This window comes from Nanorana parkeri, unplaced genomic scaffold (assembly GCF_000935625.1).
Source record: "Nanorana parkeri isolate BGI_ZX_2015 unplaced genomic scaffold, ASM93562v1 scaffold761, whole genome shotgun sequence".
Lineage (NCBI taxonomy): Eukaryota > Metazoa > Chordata > Amphibia > Anura > Dicroglossidae > Nanorana > Nanorana parkeri.
The window spans coordinates 442,591-462,020 of NW_017307029.1; the positions used below are offsets into that span (position 1 = coordinate 442,591).

Genomic DNA, 19,430 nt, shown 5'->3' on the forward strand with positions numbered 1-19,430 from the left:
ACCAGGAAGTGGGAAAACAAGTATATTTGTTTAGCTAATGAATGAATGTAAGATGATTTCATTATAGCATGCAGAGCTGTATGCTGATGTGATTTTTAGTCAAAGTAGGTAGAGGTCCACTTTAAGCTGGCCATAAACCAGCAGAAATTAGTTCAAGAACTTTGTTTTTGGAGCATTTGTTTGATTTTCCAAGGGGGTCTAATCAATGTTCGTAGGAGGATCAAATGAGCAGAATGGAAAGTGGTTCTCTTATAAGCGAACAAACCTGTAACTGTAAATGTGGCCCAGAATATGATTTTTTGTTCTGGGAAAAATCATACATATTGTAAAGGATATGTGCTAGGCACAAAAAAAACAACAAACCTGTTTAATACATCTGTGATTCCATTCAAGTAGCAAATCTGGATGGAATTTTCAAGAACCTTCAAGCTAAATGAGTTGACTCAATGATGGCAAGAGCATATGTTCTGACCAGCGATTTCAAACTAATAACAAGGTTTGGCCAGCATTTTTCAATTTCAACGTTTTTATTAAGTTTTCAAACAAAAATAGTCTTGGAGAGGATTACATACAACAATCCGTATACAAAGTATTGAGGAGAGACACGACATAATAGAAAACATAGTCCATGTATCGTACAGAACTACATAACAAACATAAGTACCCAGTAATTATAATAATAGCAAAAGGAAGGGTACAAGATTACTGTAGGTAAGTAATACAGGTGTGTAAAGTGTAGACAACCTTTACAGTATTTGTGTCAGCATGTTGTAAGATCAAATAAAAATGTAAACTTCTAAGAAAGAGAAAGAAGGGGCAAAGCCCGGAAAAATAGTAAGACAGAAAAAAAATGGAAGAGATGAACCTCACAGCCTCACTGTAACCCCCCCTTACTTGCAAATCATTTATGATATAGCCAGTTGCATAGTTCCCTCCCAACGTCCTCAAATGCCACGGAAGCTAGACAAGTTCATATCAGGATGCTGGCATCTTAGCCAGGGTTCCCAGACACTGAGAAATTTAGGGTGCTTCACACACCATTTTTCAAGTGCGATTTAGAAAAAGCAAGAAATGTCTGGTACCTTTGGTTACCACAGTCGTATCTAAAATTTGCGCAACAGTCTTAGTAAAAGGTTTACTGTACTTTTCACTGTGGTTGTTGGCACAGCAGTGCAAATAATTGTGATTCCCAGATGCTCTTTTCTGACGGCTGTTGAGAACGCTTGTTGATTTTCTTTCTCATGCGATTTGCTCATTCTTGAGGCAAGCTGTCAAGAAACGTGAATGTCCAGTGCAGAGCTCTAAAAGTAGGCAATGCTCCTTATTTACTGCCTAAACACATGATAAATTATCTAAAGCATTACTGTGAAAGTGTTTATTCAGTTGCACTTGGTTAGGTGTGTCTCCTAAAAAGAGTCAGATGTGCAGTCCTTTGATACATCAGCCTGAGTGGAAAACCTATGTGGGGACATACTCACTTGGTAAACTTGCTGTTGTGACATTGTGGCTGCCTGTCCTCACACAGTCTTCCTCTGCACATATTAAACTTCTCTGCAGATGTCTGGCTTTAGTTTCATAGAAGTAAATAAATATCAAGAAAAAATACTATAAGCTGAACATGATGGCGAAGTTGTCTTGGCAGATCATTTCCCTTTTACTGTAAATACAGGCATTCAGCGCTTGCAGTATAAAGAAGTACTGTATATTCAAAGCCGTAATGTTTTTGCATAGAGTAGAGAAGGTTATTAATTACTGTCTGTGTCCCTTCTGGGGAGCGTCATCCTCACGATTTGGCCTGGTGACTATTGCCAGCAAGACACTTTATGGATAGAATATGTAATTGTTTTTTTTTTTTTTTTAGGGGCCATCTCCTCTCAGATACCTTTCACTAGAGCATATGTCCCAATTGGAAGCTTCTACTTTTAGGTCTCATTCACACATTTGATTAGGGCCAGACACCGCAAAAAATCAGCGTAAAGCTGCGGCAGGGATTACAGGTGTCTGTGATCAGCCTTGGCCAAGAAGCCTGTACAAATCAATGACAGGCTGACATAAATTGTGGCTGTCTGCAGGTATTTGCATGTAACTGTATGCCGGGCAGTTAAATGCAGCTAGGGCCAGATACGCATATCCAGGACAAATAGGGAATGTGGATCAACCTGTTGGAGACGCCTACAGCCATAAAAAAACTAACAGGCATTTAAATTTTTTCCTACATCTATCAAAAATTGGGGAAAAAATGTTGGCTTTACATTTTATGTTCTTCAGAACATCTTGGTAACACAACATTTCTCTCGAGTTATGGCTCAATAGCTTTTCTATTCCAGCTACAAAACTGCTTTACAGCAGGTCCCTACTGCCGTACTTCCCAAGTATTATTATGGTAGTCATTAAAGGGCTCGTGCACATGGCCGTATGACAATAGAGCAGCTAGAATGCAGGATCTTGCTGGTAGCAATATTCTGCTTAAAAAGTGCTCTGTGAGCTAAACGCATGTAAAGTTTGTGCATCATTTATGTGTGCCCTATGTAATGCTTAAAGCTAGGCAGCTCCTGCCTCTTGCATTCTAGCCGCGAGGTATGATAAGCAGCATGCAGACACCTGCATTCTAGCAATAAAGGACGCTAAGCAGCAAAGAGCCGCCTACATTCTAGCAACAAAGGATGCCAAGCCGTCTGCATCCTAGTGACAAAAGACGCTAAGCAGTAGGGATTCACCTGCATCCTAGTGACAAAAGATGCTAATCAGCCAGCAGGGAGCCGCTTGCATCCTAGTGACAGAAGACACTAAGCAGCAAGGAGGAGCCTGCATCCTAGCAATAAAGTATGCTAAGCAGCAAGGAGCCACCTGCGTCTTATCAACAAAGGACATTAGACATTTACCTTCACTTAGCGTCCTTTATTGCTAGAATGCAGGCGGCTCCAATAGAGTACATGTGTAAAGATAGGCACAAACTTTTACATGCGTACAACATAAAATATACTCCATATGCAGGAATTAAGATGCAGATTTTTCTATTTTGATTTTATAGTTTTGAATGCAGTACAAGCTGACTGATCCTTATGCAGTGTGTACATGAGCCCAATAGAAAACAATATACCTGCATTAAGATCCAGCCAAAAAAAAAAGGCAGCATTTTATGTGCATGAGCCCTAACATACAAAACAATGCATGACTCTATCTTTATAGTTTACCTTTCAGTGAAAGAATATTATACAAGACCTCCACGCAACAAAACTTTGTCCTTGCTTCTGATTATAAAGTACTGCACCATGAAAATGATAAAAAGTGTCTTCAGATGGGTCTGTTCTGAAGACTTGCACTATAATTATATAAATAACTTAAGATGGGGAGGAAAATGCATCAGAATATTACTTTATTCCAGCTATTCAGCTAGTACAGCAATTTGCTGATATAAAACAAATTGCTTACTGACTTGCATTATTTTAACTGTAAGACAGTCATGTGAATTAGGCACCTTTCACTGCCTTCACTGTTCACTTTAATCTCACAATTCTAATGTAATTGTTTAACCTCTTCAGTGACCAGAGGACATCATGCCTAGATCTCTAGAATAAATGTAGCAGTCAGTATGCGTGGGTTTACTTATCAATAAATCCATTACTAACTTGCCTACCTAAATATTTTTACATTATATATAAGGGCATATAAGGCTTTTGTTTTTTACAGTATGTAGTGATGTGCCCAAATGTTGCTTCCTTTTAGTTTTAATATGTCTTCTGTAAGAAAAGTACTTATTTCTAGATGCACACGTGTAAAACAAACACACTGGTACTACTAGGTAAACTGATAGGGCTGAAGGCTGAAGTAGTGTGATGGGCTTGCTTGCTTTTCCTGCAACATAGGGAAGATCCTTAGTGTATATGAAGCAAATTAATTTGGGAAGAAAGGCGCACAGACCCAATTTCAATAAAAAAAGCCTCTTGAGGTTTAACAAAGGAAGAGTTTCCGCCGAAATGTGTTGCCCAGCAAACATGCTTTACCCCCGAATAGTTTTTCAGCTGTGGAGCTCAGGCACTGCAGCCTAGCACAGGACAGATAGTGGCTTGTGTCCACACTTCTACCAGGTTCCAGGATCGATTGCAAAGGTTATGCAGCTCCTCCACCAGCCCACAGGAACCTATTGGACTAGGCCTCCTGCCCATGCTGTTGAAACCCAGGACTTGCTAGATGCAATTGTGAGTTTTACTCCCATCTATTACATCTGTGATTTATTGCATTTGGGTCTGTGCACCTTCCCAAATTATTTTGATGAAAAAAATGTATGTGATCATTATGTTTAAGGGTCACCATACTCTTTGTCCAACTTTAGATTTGCCTAAACTATGTAATATAAGTTCCTACCCAATCTGCTCAATTTGCATCCAGTCAGGTGACCTCATGATGGGAACCATGCTGATTGGTTCTCATTTTGGATTTAAAATGTATAGAACACTGAGGAACAGAATTTCGCTACAGTTTACCATATTTGTGCTGTACAAGTTGTAATACTGTGAAACTGTCTAATATTGCAGTCTATTTTACAGTGCATATCAACTTTTAGTTTATTTCCACAGTATTAAAGTCTATCTCCAGATACAAATTAAATCCCCTTACTGCATGGGTTAACTGCTTGTGTCTAGGGCGAGTCCCTTCTCCTTCACTCCGGCTGTGGACAGTCCCTCAGCATCCTCACATCCAATGTGGGGCTATTAGCCAAGAGATTACATAATGGGCCTCCAACCACTGGTACGGGAAAGGGGCTGTGGGTGCCAGTTTTGAACCAATGGGAGCGGTAATCAGGTGAATAAAACCACTTTAAAGAATCCTCCTAAACAAAAACAACCAATTAACCCTTGCATTAAGGGGGTAGCCCCACTGCAAGGGGAGGTTGTTGTTTTTTTGGTTTTGTTTTTTTTTATTCGTTTATTTATTCAGAGATTGTTTTTTGGAGAAAACTGGCAATTAGCAGGAACCATAAGGTGCTTTTACATATCTCCTTTTTTCCCCTGAGAAATGTGATCCTTTACACCCAGGACCCAATAAGAAAAGTTACATGCCATATGTAAATGGTGACTTGGACTGCAAATCTTTGCATTGACTTTGCCCTCTCCAATATCCAGTATATAATTTTTATAAGTATTTGTAGGTGATGCCTGCTGTCTAGCAGTTGTGACAGTGTTAATTGACTAAACTTAGTGAAGGATTCAGTCGATTGCTAACCGTTTGCAGTGAGAGCATTGTTGAATTCACATTTTTTGTAATCAGTATGTTTCTTGTTTTCTATATCTAGCTCCCAATACAAAGGACTTGGACGTTTTCCTACGAAAACAAGAAACTGGCTTTGGATTTCGGGTTCTCGGGGGAGATGGTCCAGACCAGGCAGTGAGTAACCTTACTTATTCCAGCAAAGTTGTGATGTAGTCCTCAGGTAAAAGTAAATTGAAATAGACAAAACGTGTTTATGTAAATCATTGTGCAGATTACATTTTCAGTGCTGTGTATATCATTTTTTTTTTCTTTCTCTTTGAAGCTAGCCACAGATAGCTCAAATTACATCTGATTCCTACAGAATTGGTCAAATTTGAGCCACCAGAAGTCATGCCTGTGGTTGTTTTGTAATGCTTTATAGGACCTTTAGTTCCACAACAGCTAGAGCCCCTGCCTTATTATTACTTATATACAGGATTTATATATCGCCAACCGTTTGCACAGCACTTTTGTACGGTCGAGGAGACAGCACAATCACAATACAATATTATACAAAAGTCCCTGATCTCCAAGGAGGGGCAAGTGATACAAAAGGTAATAACTTTGAGGGATGAGCTGATTGAGGGAGTAGATGTACAGTTTTTAAAGAGAGGTAGAATAGGCTTCCCTGAAGAGGGGAGTTTTCAGGCCTTAAATTGTATATAAACACACTTTGTCTCCATTTAAGAATGAGTAGGAATGGGGTTATAACCTCCTGTCAGTTTTTTTTATTGTTAAACATAGAAAAAAGCAAGGGACTCCATCTGACCGTCCAAGATGACTGAGATACCATATGAGGAAAAAGCACCAATGTTTTGCGAACCCTCTTTTTCAGAGGCTGTGATTGTCGTCCTGAAAAGCGGGTCTGTATACCATTGAAAGGTTAGGTGGAGTCCCTGGCTTTTTTTCTATATTTGGATTTGCATTGTGTCACCATTTAGCCAAGCACCCACCCCTAAAATATTATAAAGGTTTGTATAGGTTTGTATAAAGGGTTATAAAGGTTTGTGCAATGTGGGGTGGTTTGTTGCTTTGCATATAATTATTGGTTTCTTTGTCCCTACTGGGAAGGTCTGCCCTCTCTATTCCTCCTGGTTACCATTGCCACTGAGATTAAACGTGAGGGGAAATCCCTGAAAGTTGTCACCGAAAAAGGAATGGAGAGGAAGTCTTTAAATGAGGGCACTTATTCCAGGAACAGCTGTCTAGAAGAGGATTTCCTTCATTTATAGAAATTTCCTTAAAAGTTTTGGTTTTACATTATGGGTATGGAACTAGGTGATTATTTGGACATACAGCTAGTGATCGAGGAATAAGCAGTGTAGAATGTATATGATTTATTACTCGGATAAATGCATTACTATATAATTCATGTTGTGCTTTACTGTATTTGAGGAAAAGCAAGGCAGTTAAAACGATTTCTGAGAAGACTGTAATCAAATAGCAGGGATAAATAATTAACAGGCCTTGTGTTCTGGCAGTAAGTGATTCCAGGTACCTGCAGAGTCTGCACACTGTGTTATGGATTGCTTTGCCACTGTGCATGTCCAATAATTTCATATAATTGAAAAAGACAGGAATCCACAGAAACAACGCACACACAGTTCATTCACTTTCACTCCTGACTTAACAGAATAGTTCAAGAATTGTTACGTCTCTTCATAGTGCAAAGGGCATGGCCTAATTGAAATCTCCTGCTGAAAATGAAAGAAGTCTTTTGTCTAGATAGACCTTTCTCCTCTGATGTGATGTAGAGGTCTAATGTGTGCCACATGTATGGTGGCTACTCGTGATTCTTTGCAAAGGAAAAATGACCTAAAATTGTACCTTGATCAATCCTTACTTCAGGCAAAACATAAAGTAATGCACCTTATTCAGGGGTGTGGAAATTTTTGAAAAAACTACTTGTCTAAGGACAAGTAGTTTTTTTTTTAACCAAAACCGTATTTAGCAGTGCTAAGAAGCGCTTCTCATTGGTCAGTGCCGTCAGGTGACCACGTTGACCAACGAGTGCTTGCAATTTGCGAGCGAAATTCAGAATACATGGAACAGGTACAGATAGTACACCCGTACTGGTGGACTGCTTTGCCTGTGACTTAACAGCAAAGGAGAAGCAACAAGCTGATGATCTCATCTCTCTCTTCCTGTTAGAATGTTCCTTGTTACCACTTGGACTCTGCAACACTACTGATTTGTTCCTTGAGCGGCTTTTCTCTATACCAGTCTGAGAACTCCTGTACAGGAATTGCAACAGCATGATATCCAGTCAAATTCTGGCTGTTGCCCATGCTCGTATTTAAAAATAGTTTTTTTTTACAGCAGACGTTGCAGTGTAAGGTCCACAGCAGCTGTCCAGGACCTCTGCATAAATTGCCTGCTAATAGTAGGTATAAACTAGCCTGTAAAGTTAGATTAGATTACAGTTAGTAAAAAAAAAAGAAGTTAATAAATGAAATGTAAAAAGTTAAATAAATAAAAAATTGGGGGAAAAGTTAGACTGGATTACAAATGGATTTTATACTTACCCCATCTTTCACATCACTGGGCATGACATCACTATCCTTATTTTATTGATGTATTAACAATTACAGAGCTGCAGTCATTTGTGTCTTTTATATCTACCTGGATTTCAGCTTTAAATACCCTTGTTGGTGTTTGACTATGAAATGCTATACAGCTGTGCCTTTGACGCTTGGTTTGAATAAAAACCTCTGCTCTGCAGTTTTGCTTCTTTCTGTTGTGAAAAGTAGCCTGTGCCCTCAAAGGGGCTAATATTGAAAAAACTGAACCAAGAAAATTTATTGGAAAAGTAGAGCAACCAGTCTAATTGCTTGTTTTATCGTTCCTGTGTACAAAATATGAAACCGCATTGGGGACTAAAGGAAATTGTCCCACTTCTCTTTTTATTGTCTTGCTTCACTTTTTATGCGTTGGCACTGTAATTTGACAGTGGACCCACGCAAATCCTTTAATGCAGTTATATAGCCATACAAATGCTGGAAAATGATTTAAAATCTTAATTGTCATGATTTCTTGAACACATTTCATTGTGCAGCTATAGTTGCCCCTTTTAAATTATTGTAGGTTTAACGATTCCTACCTTATGACCCATCTAGTGCTATGTACGTGCTCTTCCTGTTAAGTTTTGCCTTTGGACATGTAGTATCACAATTTCACACATGCAGCTGTGTGGATGCCATAAGCCATAAGTCCAGGTCTTTGGTAAGGTATATTTTTCTCCGTTAGGGGTTTAGTCCAGGCATCTGCATGTGTGGCGTCCACACATGCAGATGCCTGGACTAAAAAACGAGGCATCCCGACTGGCCAGTTCACGCGCATCAAAAGGAATTGTAGTAAACAGGAAGACTACAAAAAGGAATCCCAAGAGCTATGTGAAAGATTTAGAGAAAGGGGCTATCCCCACAGAATACTCAGAAGAAGTAGACGTAAAGTGAATTACAAAACAAGAACGGATCTGCTAAAAGACAAAGAAACCAATGTCCAACCGACAAAAAAGAACTACACAAGAATGATCACTAAATATGGTGCGAGATGGGAGAAACTAAGGGAGATCATGAATAAACATTGGCATATTTTTAAACTATGCCCAACGTTATCGGAAATAGTAGGTCCAAGACCCCTACTCACAGCAAGAAGAGCTTCAAATCTGAAGGACACACTAGTAAGTTCAGAATTTAGGTCAAAACAATCTAGCTGGGAATCAACAAAACCAAAAGGAATGTTTCCCTGTGGGAAGTGTAGAATATGCCACCTAGTGGACAAAACAAATACCTTCTCGAATACAGAGGGCACAAAAACCTACAATATTACCTCTTTTATGAACTGTGATACAAGCAAGGTTATATATCAACTTGAATGCCCCTGCGGTAAATACTATATCGGAAAAACTAAAAGGCAACTTCGAATTAGAATCAGGGAACATCTTAATGATATAAGAAAAAGAGACAAGGATAGCCCGATAGCAGCCCATTTTTCGGATCTACACGGAGGGTCACCAGAGGGACTGAAAGTAAAGGCGATTTATGCGCTGAACTTGTCCCCACGAAGAGGAGACTTTGACATCATCCTCCTCCAAAAGGAAAAGATGTGGACATACAGACTAAATACTCTAATACCCAATGGATTAAACAATGAATTTAATCTAAATGTTTTCCTGTGAGAAGTCCGAAAGAACCAACCCCTCGTAAAAAGACCCTGCCTCGACTATAAAACAACAATAATAATTTTTATTAAAAAAGATTACTAACAAATGACCACCTTGATTAGATCAAAAAGAATTTTAATGGAAAAGAAGCGACTATGGTCTATTTCCATTAACTATTCGTCTCAAGTTTTATATATGTTTCTATATTAAGTAAAGGAACTGACAGCTAATTAATTATCGCACAGCCGAGAAACCATTCAAGGGCTAAATTAGAAGATAACATATAGGTGAGGACACAACGTATATACCTCACCGCACTAGGTAATAATACGTCCTGACGAAGCCTTGGGGGAGAGGTGAAACGCGTAGACGCCACACATGCAGATGCCTGGACTAAACCCCTAACGGAGAAAAATATACCTTACCAAAGACCTGGACTTATGGCTTATGATATCCTTTATATATGGGATTGATACTACATGGATACCTGTGAACCTCCAAGAATCCGAAACACCCGTATCAAGGATAAAATTGCTGGATCGTCTCTGCCGCCAAACAAACAAAACCATTTCCCTCAAGTGGAGAGGTGAGCTATACACAAAAAACGACGGCAACTTCGATATGTGAGTAAGACTATTATATATACTTGAAAAAAATCTTTCTCAATTGAGATCTATACCAATAACGGATAAACCAAATACAATAAGATACCCCGGGCAAAAGCAAGGGAAGACTCGCATGTTAATCTATGCCGCAACCAATTATCACAGCTCAAGATCACTCACGAGTGTAACAGAACCATTGAGTTTGATATATTGATGCAACACAAGTTTGACAAAGCATCACGTGTAGAGAGATCCCACATGCAATTTACGGGTCAAATCTACTATACATGGAAAGGGAACCCAAGGAGTTAAACACAGGTCGAAATCCAACGGAAAGATTGCCGTAAGCCCCGACGGAGGTGACACAATATATAAGGGTATAAATAGTCCCAACAAAGGCCACGCAAGCAACAGTCAGTTCTGAATTTTTTTTTTCTGTTTTGTTTTTAATTAATCGGAAAACAGAGATTGGCCATGTTTGTTATCTGTAATAAATAAATACTTTTTTTATTCAACTACAATACTAATGGTCTGTACCGATCCTTAAATTAACCCTTGGACCGCCTACACCTAGTAGGTGGCCCGCATTTCTCTTTTGTTTGATGGCCAATGAGTTTCTGGCCTGCTGACAGACTCTTGCATCCTTCATCCAGTGCTGCACTGACGTGTCTGGATTCTGAGTCATGGGGAAAGCAAAAGAATTGTCAAAGGACCTGCGGGAAAAGGTAGTTGAACTGTTTAGAACAGGAAAGGGATATAAAAAGATATCCAAGGAATTGAGAATGCCAATCAGCAGTGTTCAAACTCTAATCAAGAAGTGGAACATGAGGGGTTCTGTTGAAACCAAACCACGGTCAGGTAGACCAACTAAACTGTCAGCCACAACTACCAGGAAAATTGTTCGGGATGCACAGAAAAGCCCACAAATAACTTCAGGTGAAATACAGGACACTCTGAAAACATGTGGTGTGGCTGTTGCAAGAGGCACTTGAAGAAAGATGGGCTGCATGGTCGAGTCGCCAGAAGAAAGGCGTTACTACGCAAATGCCACAAAGTATCCCCCTTACAATACGCCAAACAGCACTTAGACAAGCCTCAAACCTTCTGGCACAGTCATTTGGAGTGATGAGACCAAAATTGAGCTTTTCGGCCACAACCATAAACGCTACATTTGGAGAGGAGTCAACAAGGCCTATGATGAAAAGTATACCATTCCTACTGTGAAACACGGAGGTGGATCGCTGATGTTTTGGGGATGTGTGAACTACAAAGGCACAGGAAAGTTGGTCAGAATTGATGGCATGATGAATGCAGTATGTTATCAAAAGATACTGGAGGACAATTTGCATGCATCAGTCTGGAAGCTGCGCATGGGACGTACTTGGACATTCCAACATGACAATGATCCTAAACACAAGGCCAAGTCGACCTGTCATTGGCTACAGCAGGATAAAGTGAAGGTTCTGGAGTGGCCATCTCAGTCTCCTGACCTCAATATCATTGAGCCACTCTGGGGAGATCTCAAACGTGCAGTTCATGCAAGACAGCCCAAGAATTGATAGGACCTGGAGGCTTTTTGCCAGTAAGAATGGGCAGCTTTACCATCTGAGAAGATAAAGAGCTTCATCCACACATACCACAAAAGACTTCAAGCTGTCATCGATGTTAAAGGGTGCAACACACCGTATTAAGAACTGGGATATGTAAACTTTTGATCAGGGTCATTTGTGTAGTTTCTGTTGTCATTATGATTGAAAAAGAGTAAACACAGTTAATTGATGATAAATGGCTTCAGCCAAACACTACCCATGAGTGACAGGTTTTTGTGTTGTCATTCATATTCTCTGAAAAATGTCCTGGAAATCATAAATTCTGCCAGGGTATGTAAACTTATGAGGACAAGTGTACAATGTGCTAAACAACTGCTAAGCCACAGAGCAGCTAATTACTCTTAAAGTAGACCACTTAATTTTCTTTTTACACTCTAATTTGTTAGATGTAACACAGCATTTTGCTTGTCTTAAAAATGTCAAAACCAAATACACGTTTAACGATTATAATATATTTAGTCATGAGTCATGGCTGAAGGATTTACCTGAAAAGGAAATTTTATGTGACTTTTACATACTTAGTTTTTTTATTATTCCTATATTTTTATGTCTTTGCTTTAACCCCTTCATGACAGCTAGTTTTCAGTTTCTGTTCATAAATGACTGACACACTTTTTACATGTTTGCTGTGTGATTCTTCCACTGCAGTAATATACTTTCTTACTAAATGTACCCACACATATTATTTATTGTTTTTTAGAGGGCAGAGAGGGCTATATAGTTATATCAAACTAACACCTCACTTAGTTTGAATAAAATATAAAAAAAAATGAGGGGGACAAAATCGAAGAAAACACTTTTTTCAAAAGTTTTGATTATTATTTTTTTAGAAGTTTTTTTGTAATTATAGTATAAAAATATATTTATATATAATTTTTATTTTGCTAATTTTGTTTTACACTTTATTTTATTTCTTACACTTTGTAAAAAAAAAAAAAGTTAAAAAAAACTTTTTTTTTGTCAGTTTATATCAAGCAGTCACAATGACTGCTTGATAAATTAATTTTTTTTAATTTTTGGCTATTAGGCTGCTCCAAACTTAGGGACAGCTAATAATCTTAGAGACTGATCCTGACAGCATGTCAAATTCAGATCTCACTAAAGGTCTTTGATCGTGCCTAGAAGATCAGAGGTGATACATTTCAGGCAAAGAGATGCATTGTATCTCTTGTATCTCTTTGCCTGAAATGTAGCATAAACATCTGGCTATCTATCGAGCTGTCAAAACGAATAGCAGAGATGAGTCACTCTGCTACCTCTGCTATTTTCAGCTGTCAAATACGGGATCGCTATTTAGCGCTCCCGTATTTGCATGTAACAGCTTCATTCTTTAATGAACGAAAGAAGCTTTTACAAAAGCTTTACTATATCATTAATGAATGCCTCAATACTGAAAACCGCTGAAAATCAGTGGTTACCGGCATTACAGAGCCTTAAATAACTCGTCACGTACAGTGTATGTGGCCAGTCATGTAGGCACTTTGTGACAGGACGTATAGTGTACGTCTCCCGTCACGAAGGGATTAAAGAAAGGTTTGTAGATTTTCTCAGTAGTATCTATATAGTAGGCAGAACTATTGTGGTAAAAAGACATAAAAAACCCGGCTGTTTTTAGTCAGTTGGAATAGTTGGCCTAGCATTGAGGGAGGAAGAGTAAGACAATTGTAACGCTAGTAAGTGGAAAGCACAACTTGAAAAAGTAACAGTTAAACATGGTTGCCTCCATGTACATATACAGTCACGTGAAAAAGTAAGTACACTCCATGGAAATTGCTGACTTTTTCAACATTCTGAACTGGCAAACATTAGATTTTCATTCAAACAGTGCCTATAGGGAAAGGTAACATATTTGAATAAAAATACATAACATTTACCTTTGCAATGATCAATTCAAAAAAATATCAATAGATGTAATGGTGTATTGTTAAAAAAAATGAAGTACGCCCTTGGCCTCAGAAGCGGCTATCGCCCCTTTTACTGTATCAGAAGTGACTTCCGGTAGGCATTTTGCATAACTGTCTACCAGTCTCTGAGATGTACTGTGAAATGTTTGACCAGTCACTATGCAAAGTTCCTCAAGTTGTAGGAAGTTTGTGGGTTTGTGAATTGCCTATTTAGATCCCCTGCATCATTTTCAAATTGAAATCAGGGTTTGGGATCATTATCATTTTGAAAGATCCGTTTCTGCTTCAATTTCAACTTTTCGACAGATGGCCTTACACACAATTCATGGTTGACTCAATAAAACAAGCTGTCCAGGCCCTGAATCAGCAAATCAACCTCAAACATAACATTTCCACCACTATGCTTTATAGTTGGTGGGAGGTTCTTCTTTTCAACAGCTTTTTTTTGGTTTGCATCAAACATGTTTACTGTTGTTGTATCCAAAATGATCTGATTTATCAGCCCAAAGCACATTGTTCAAAAAGGCCTGTTCTTTGCCCATATGTTGAATGGCAAACTGCATTCATGCTCTAATGTTCTTCTTTTCGGACAGCAAAGGCTTTGTTTTCTGGCACTTCATATGCAGGTTAAATTAGTGCAATCTCTTTCTGATTGTAGATGCATGCAGATTCCCACCAACTGTTAAAAGAGTTGTAATACCTGCAGATCCCATTATAAAAATGTGTGGTTTTGGAGACTTCTTTTAGCTTTAAATAGTTCATTCTTGGGCTGAATGTGCTTTACTGGCCAGTCCCCAACAAATAAGCAGTCGTTTGAAATTTACGCTTCTAGGTTGTTTCACTTACAGTAGAGTGAATTAATTCACTCTATAATTCACTCTATAATAAAGAATAATTATTTTTAATCCTTGCAGTGGGGCTAGGGATGAAAATAAAAATAGTTATACTCACCTGAACCTTGGAGCGGACTGGCTGCTATTGCAGTCCCTCCTCTGCTCCTGCAATGGAATGTCCCTCAGTGTCCTCACATCCTATACACTGTATAGGACTTGATGACTCACGGGACCGTAGACCGCAGCAGGGACCGGTCTAACAGCTAGCCATCTGCAAGGTTCAAGTGAGTATAACTTTTTTTTTTTGTCCCTAGATGAAAAATTAACACAACCCTTGCATTGCAGGGCTAGCCCCACTGCAAGGGATACAAATAATTATGCCTGGAGTTCTCCTTTGCATCCCTTGTTAGACTTCTGCAACCTTCATTTTCAGGGCCTTAGAGAGCTTTTGTCAGGTGTCAGCGGGAAAATGGGGAGGAGAGCAGCGAACATTCATTTGCAGATCCTCTCCCCATACTATGGGACCGGGAGCAACACGCATTGCATCACTTCCGGTCCCTTAGCTGTCATTGCTGGGCTCCATAAGCTATTGAAATGCGATCTGCACTTCAATAGCTTATTTCAGGTATAAAGGTGACACTGGGGGTCTTCTGGATCCCCAGCATCACCTTAAAGAGGACCTGTCACTGCCATTATGCTATCACATGGGGGGCTTATACGCCCCCCTTTGTGATGGCAATTAAAGTAAAGTAAAAAAAAAAAAAGTTTTAACAATAATAATAAATAAATTAAATGTAAAAAAAAATGTAAGTCCCCTGCCCCTGCGCGTTGGGTGCGCCTACGTACGAAAATGATGATTGCACTACACGTGTTGGGTATCACCGCGCACACCAGAGTGAGAGCAATAATACTAGGGCCAATATTTACACATATCTCTAAACAGATGACCTGTGGGGGCTTTTAAAGCGTTGTGTAAGGATTTTTTGAGGTACTGAATTCTGTTGCAGTTTCACGGACGCACACAATTTTTAACCTGGGCATGTTGGGTATCCATTTACTCGTTGTAACCTCATCTTTTATATTTTAGAAAAAAATGTGGTTTTAGATTGTGTTTTGGAGCATTAAAGTTAACTTTAATGCATTTTTCACAACATTTTTGGGTTTGATAATAAGTTGCGCTAATGTCGTGCAACATAAAAATTTGCAACTGCGGCCATTTTATTCTATAGGGTCTTGGCTTTCAGAAAATATATAATATTTGAGTGTTTTAGGCAATTTTCAGGCCTAAAATGTGGGTGCAAAAAATGAAAAAAGGCCTTGGTCCTTAAGGGGTTAAACATTATCTGCAGATTTTCTATGGTCAGATGGAAAAAGTGCAACAGATTCCTCCATCTATGCTAAACTATGTGAATGGAGGAATCTCCCACTGGGCCAAGCTTTAGTATCTTGATAGCCGTTCCCGCTGGCTCTCAAAATACTTAGACAATGTCTGCATCCAATCAGATTGTTTAGGTATTTTGAGAGCCAGCAGGGCCGACTAGCAAGATACTAAAACCTAACTATAGCTTAAGAATAACAGATGGGGGCGTGGCCTAGCTATGGCTGTGTGAGGACGCATCTACCTTGAGCTCTTCTACCATCCGAGCATCTTACAGTAGATCTCTAATTGCCTAAATCGATGTCCAAGAAGGGCAAACCCTCCGGAACCGACGGTGGACTGAACCCAAGGAATCTCCACCACTTCTTTTCGTCCCCGGCTTCTTCAATGTGGTCCTCCAAGGCTAACTGCATGGTGCCATTTGAGCCATCGAAGCCTACAACATCTCACTCTCCTCAGGACTTAATGGGGTCTCCCCCAACTCCTAACTCCAACGGCCGCATGTCCTCCCCAGGCGAATCTTCTTGTGGCTCCTCCAACTCCTGCATGGAACACTCTTTACCCCTCCCACTAGGCACCAACCGGGCCCTACCGACTGACCCCATGCCACCCCTCTCTGCTGGGGAGATATCCTCCATCTTGCCCTCCCTCCTGACCAAACCAAACTCGAGCTATGTCCCGTTTGAGGGCAGCCTCCATTCTGGACAGCATTCCCACCTCCTGACCAATGGTGGAAATGGTGTCCAGAATGGAGGCTGCCCTCAAACGGGACATATCTGGAGTCACAACACGGTCTCCCGACTCGAGGACCGGGTTACCTCTCTGCACTCAGATCACGATGCTGTGTCCCAGCGGCTAGCAGCTTTGGAATCCAGGGTCCTTCATCAAGATTCCTGTCTTGCCTCTATGGCACTGGCTCATGATGACTTGGAAAACCGCTCCCGCCACAACAATGTGAAGCTGCGTGGCCTAGCCGAGGCGACGACGCCTGCGGACCTCCAATTTGCGGTCACCACGATCCTCAACATGATCCTGGATAAGCCACCTGACTCCCCCCTGGAGATTGACCATGTGCACGGGTTGGAGGCCTGCGCCCTGGCAGAGACACGTTTTTTGCCGTGTTCACTATTTCATAGTGAAAGATGCCAATTATCCGCCAGGCTTGGCGGAAGGGCTCAGTCATCTTCGATGGGGCAGAGGTCACCCTCCTACCAGACCTGTCTAGACGCACTCTACAGATGTGTCGGTTTCTGCAGCCACTTACTGAAATTCGGAGAGCGGGTGCTCTCTACTCCTGGGGTTACCCCTTCTGCCTGAACGTACGCAGGAACGGGGAGATGTTCGTACTACGTCATCCTGTCCAGCTGCCTGACCTCTTCTCTTTTCTGGAGATGGCTCCTGTGGAGATCCTTGACTGGCTCCAACCTGATCTACTTAACATGAATCGCCCCATGCCTCAGCGCACCCGTCGGTGGGCCCTCTCAAGCATTGGAACACAATCGTTTTTTGGGCCCTCTCCTTCTGCTGTTGATGCGGCACCATGTAGGACCCCACTTCCCGACAATTGTGAAGGACCCACTTCGATGACCTTTCGTCCCGCTGCAGGAACCCGTGGAGTCCGATTCTGATGTCTCAATTCCTTGCCTCATTGTATGGCTTGACTGACATCACCTCCCGGGGGCTGGTGATCTGGCTTCGCCTGCCACAACCTCCATTGCCACTGCATCACCAGGTGATGTACAATCTCATGGGCTTGCTGTGATCATATGTTCATTTACAGCTGGGCCCGGCCGCTGTGTTTATGGGTCAGTGCGGAGACTCAGCTATGGGGTTGTTGGTCCCTTGCCCTTCCAGACTGTTCTGGAACCGACCCTGATGCCTCTGATTACCACTCCTTCCCCAGTTCGCCCATCTTTATCCTATCCACCACTAGTGATGGGCTCGAGCACAGGCACTGAGACATTTCCCGATCTCTGCAACTGCGGACCGGGAACATGTCTCAGTACCTTTGATTGGCGCTGTGCGCGGTCAACTTCCTGGTGGGCTTGGCATGTGGAGCTGCGAACACGCCCGAGCCCATCACTATCCACCACCTTCAGCCTGCTGTCGAGGCCCCCTGTACTAACCCGCTCTGTGCCTTTACTCATCATACTGATGCAGGTAACCACGGGGCTGACGTCCTGCTGCGGTCTGAAGTGGCCCGGTCCTGCAGTTGTGGGCTGATATGGAGACCCTGTCTACCCCCCAATTCTCTAACCCATTATACTTGTCCCAACCCCCCCCCCTTCCATGTGTAGAGGCGCGGGGGTCTCTGGCCGGCCTCATGTCACAGTGACTGAGATACCTAACCTCATTTTTGCTGGTCATTAGCCTCTGACCTGCTGTTTCCCAGATCCACATTTTTCCTTCAATGAGCGACCCCCCTTTTTTCCTTAGGTCGCTGTTGCTGATGTTCCGATCAGCCGTAGTTATATATTATCGTTATTATTTGTGTTATCTCAATTACGGTTTTGTGGTTTATTATGCACTTGATTCCCAGATGCTGCTGTTGGTAGCACCTCTCTCGAAACTGATTATATTTATCTGCTTTTGTCCCCCTAACACACACTGTTCTGGCTTCCCTGATACCCCCCAATAGGTCAGGGATCACCGTCTCTGAGTGTTCTCGGAGGTCGCAGTGATCCGTTTAGCTGGTTGCCCAGCCTTGTGTAAACTATAGTCCCCCTTGCCTACTTCCCTACACCACAGGTGTAGGGAAGTAGGCAAGGGGATGAACAGGAAGTGATTCACATCACTTCCTGTTCATTCATGAGTTTCTCAATGGGGAGTAGCACTCAGTACATAGGCTCCTCCCCATTCAGAAACTAGATGATAGTAAATATTTTCTGAATGAATGGGAAGCCACTGTACTTTCCATTCATTTAAAACAGATGCTGGAGAAAAAGAGATTGAGGACTTTGTGTCCTCAATTTCTTTCTCTATTTTAGTGTTGAATTAGTTTTTTATTCGTTTTCCAACAGTTTTCAAACAGTCCAAACAGTACTCACACATTGTAATACATGACAACGTAAGACATGGTGTCACATGGACCGAGTGTGTGTGCCCTGAGCCGAGTCTCCATGTAGTCAGCTAGGGTAGCGTTTTAGAGGTAGGCTTGGAGGTCGGTGGAGGAAGAGAAGTGAATCCACACACTCCAAAGGGACATAAATTTAGGGAAGGTATTGGTGTCAGTAGCCAATTGCTCCTCCATGTGCATTATATCGTTGACTTGGCTAACCCATATGGAGAGTGGCGGTGTAGCTGAGGTTTTCCAGTAGAGGGGAATTACTTGACGGGCTGCTGACAAGATATGTCTCAGAAGCATATTTTTTGGGGGTTTTCTGGATCCCGGCAGGGGCGAGAGTAAAGCCACAGCTGGCGAAGGTGCTAATGTATCTCCATATAAGTGATTGTAGATCTCAAAGATTTTTTGCCAAAACGGGAAGATCAGGGGACATGTCCACCAAATATGCAAATACGTACCCCTTACCTCATTGCACCACCAGCAGGTCTCGATGTAGGGAGACCGGGTCTCTGTACCATCTAGTAATGATTTTGTAGTTCTTTTCCTGGGCATATGAGGAGATTCTTTTTCTATTTTAAAAGGGGAAATAACAGGGGGCTGTTTAGACCCCTGATATATCCT

At 41.2% G+C, this 19,430-nt stretch overlaps 1 protein-coding gene across 1 annotated transcript in view; it reads left to right on the top strand.

The window, feature by feature from the left end:
* The window catches only part of MAGI3 (membrane associated guanylate kinase, WW and PDZ domain containing 3), a 412,367-nt gene that overhangs the window by 321,129 nt on the left and 71,808 nt on the right, over positions 1 to 19,430 (top strand). The window contains exon 13 of the mRNA XM_018564579.1: positions 5,294 to 5,385. Within this exon, the coding sequence (XP_018420081.1) occupies positions 5,294 to 5,385 (92 nt within the window). The remainder of the gene's footprint in view (positions 1 to 5,293; positions 5,386 to 19,430) is intronic.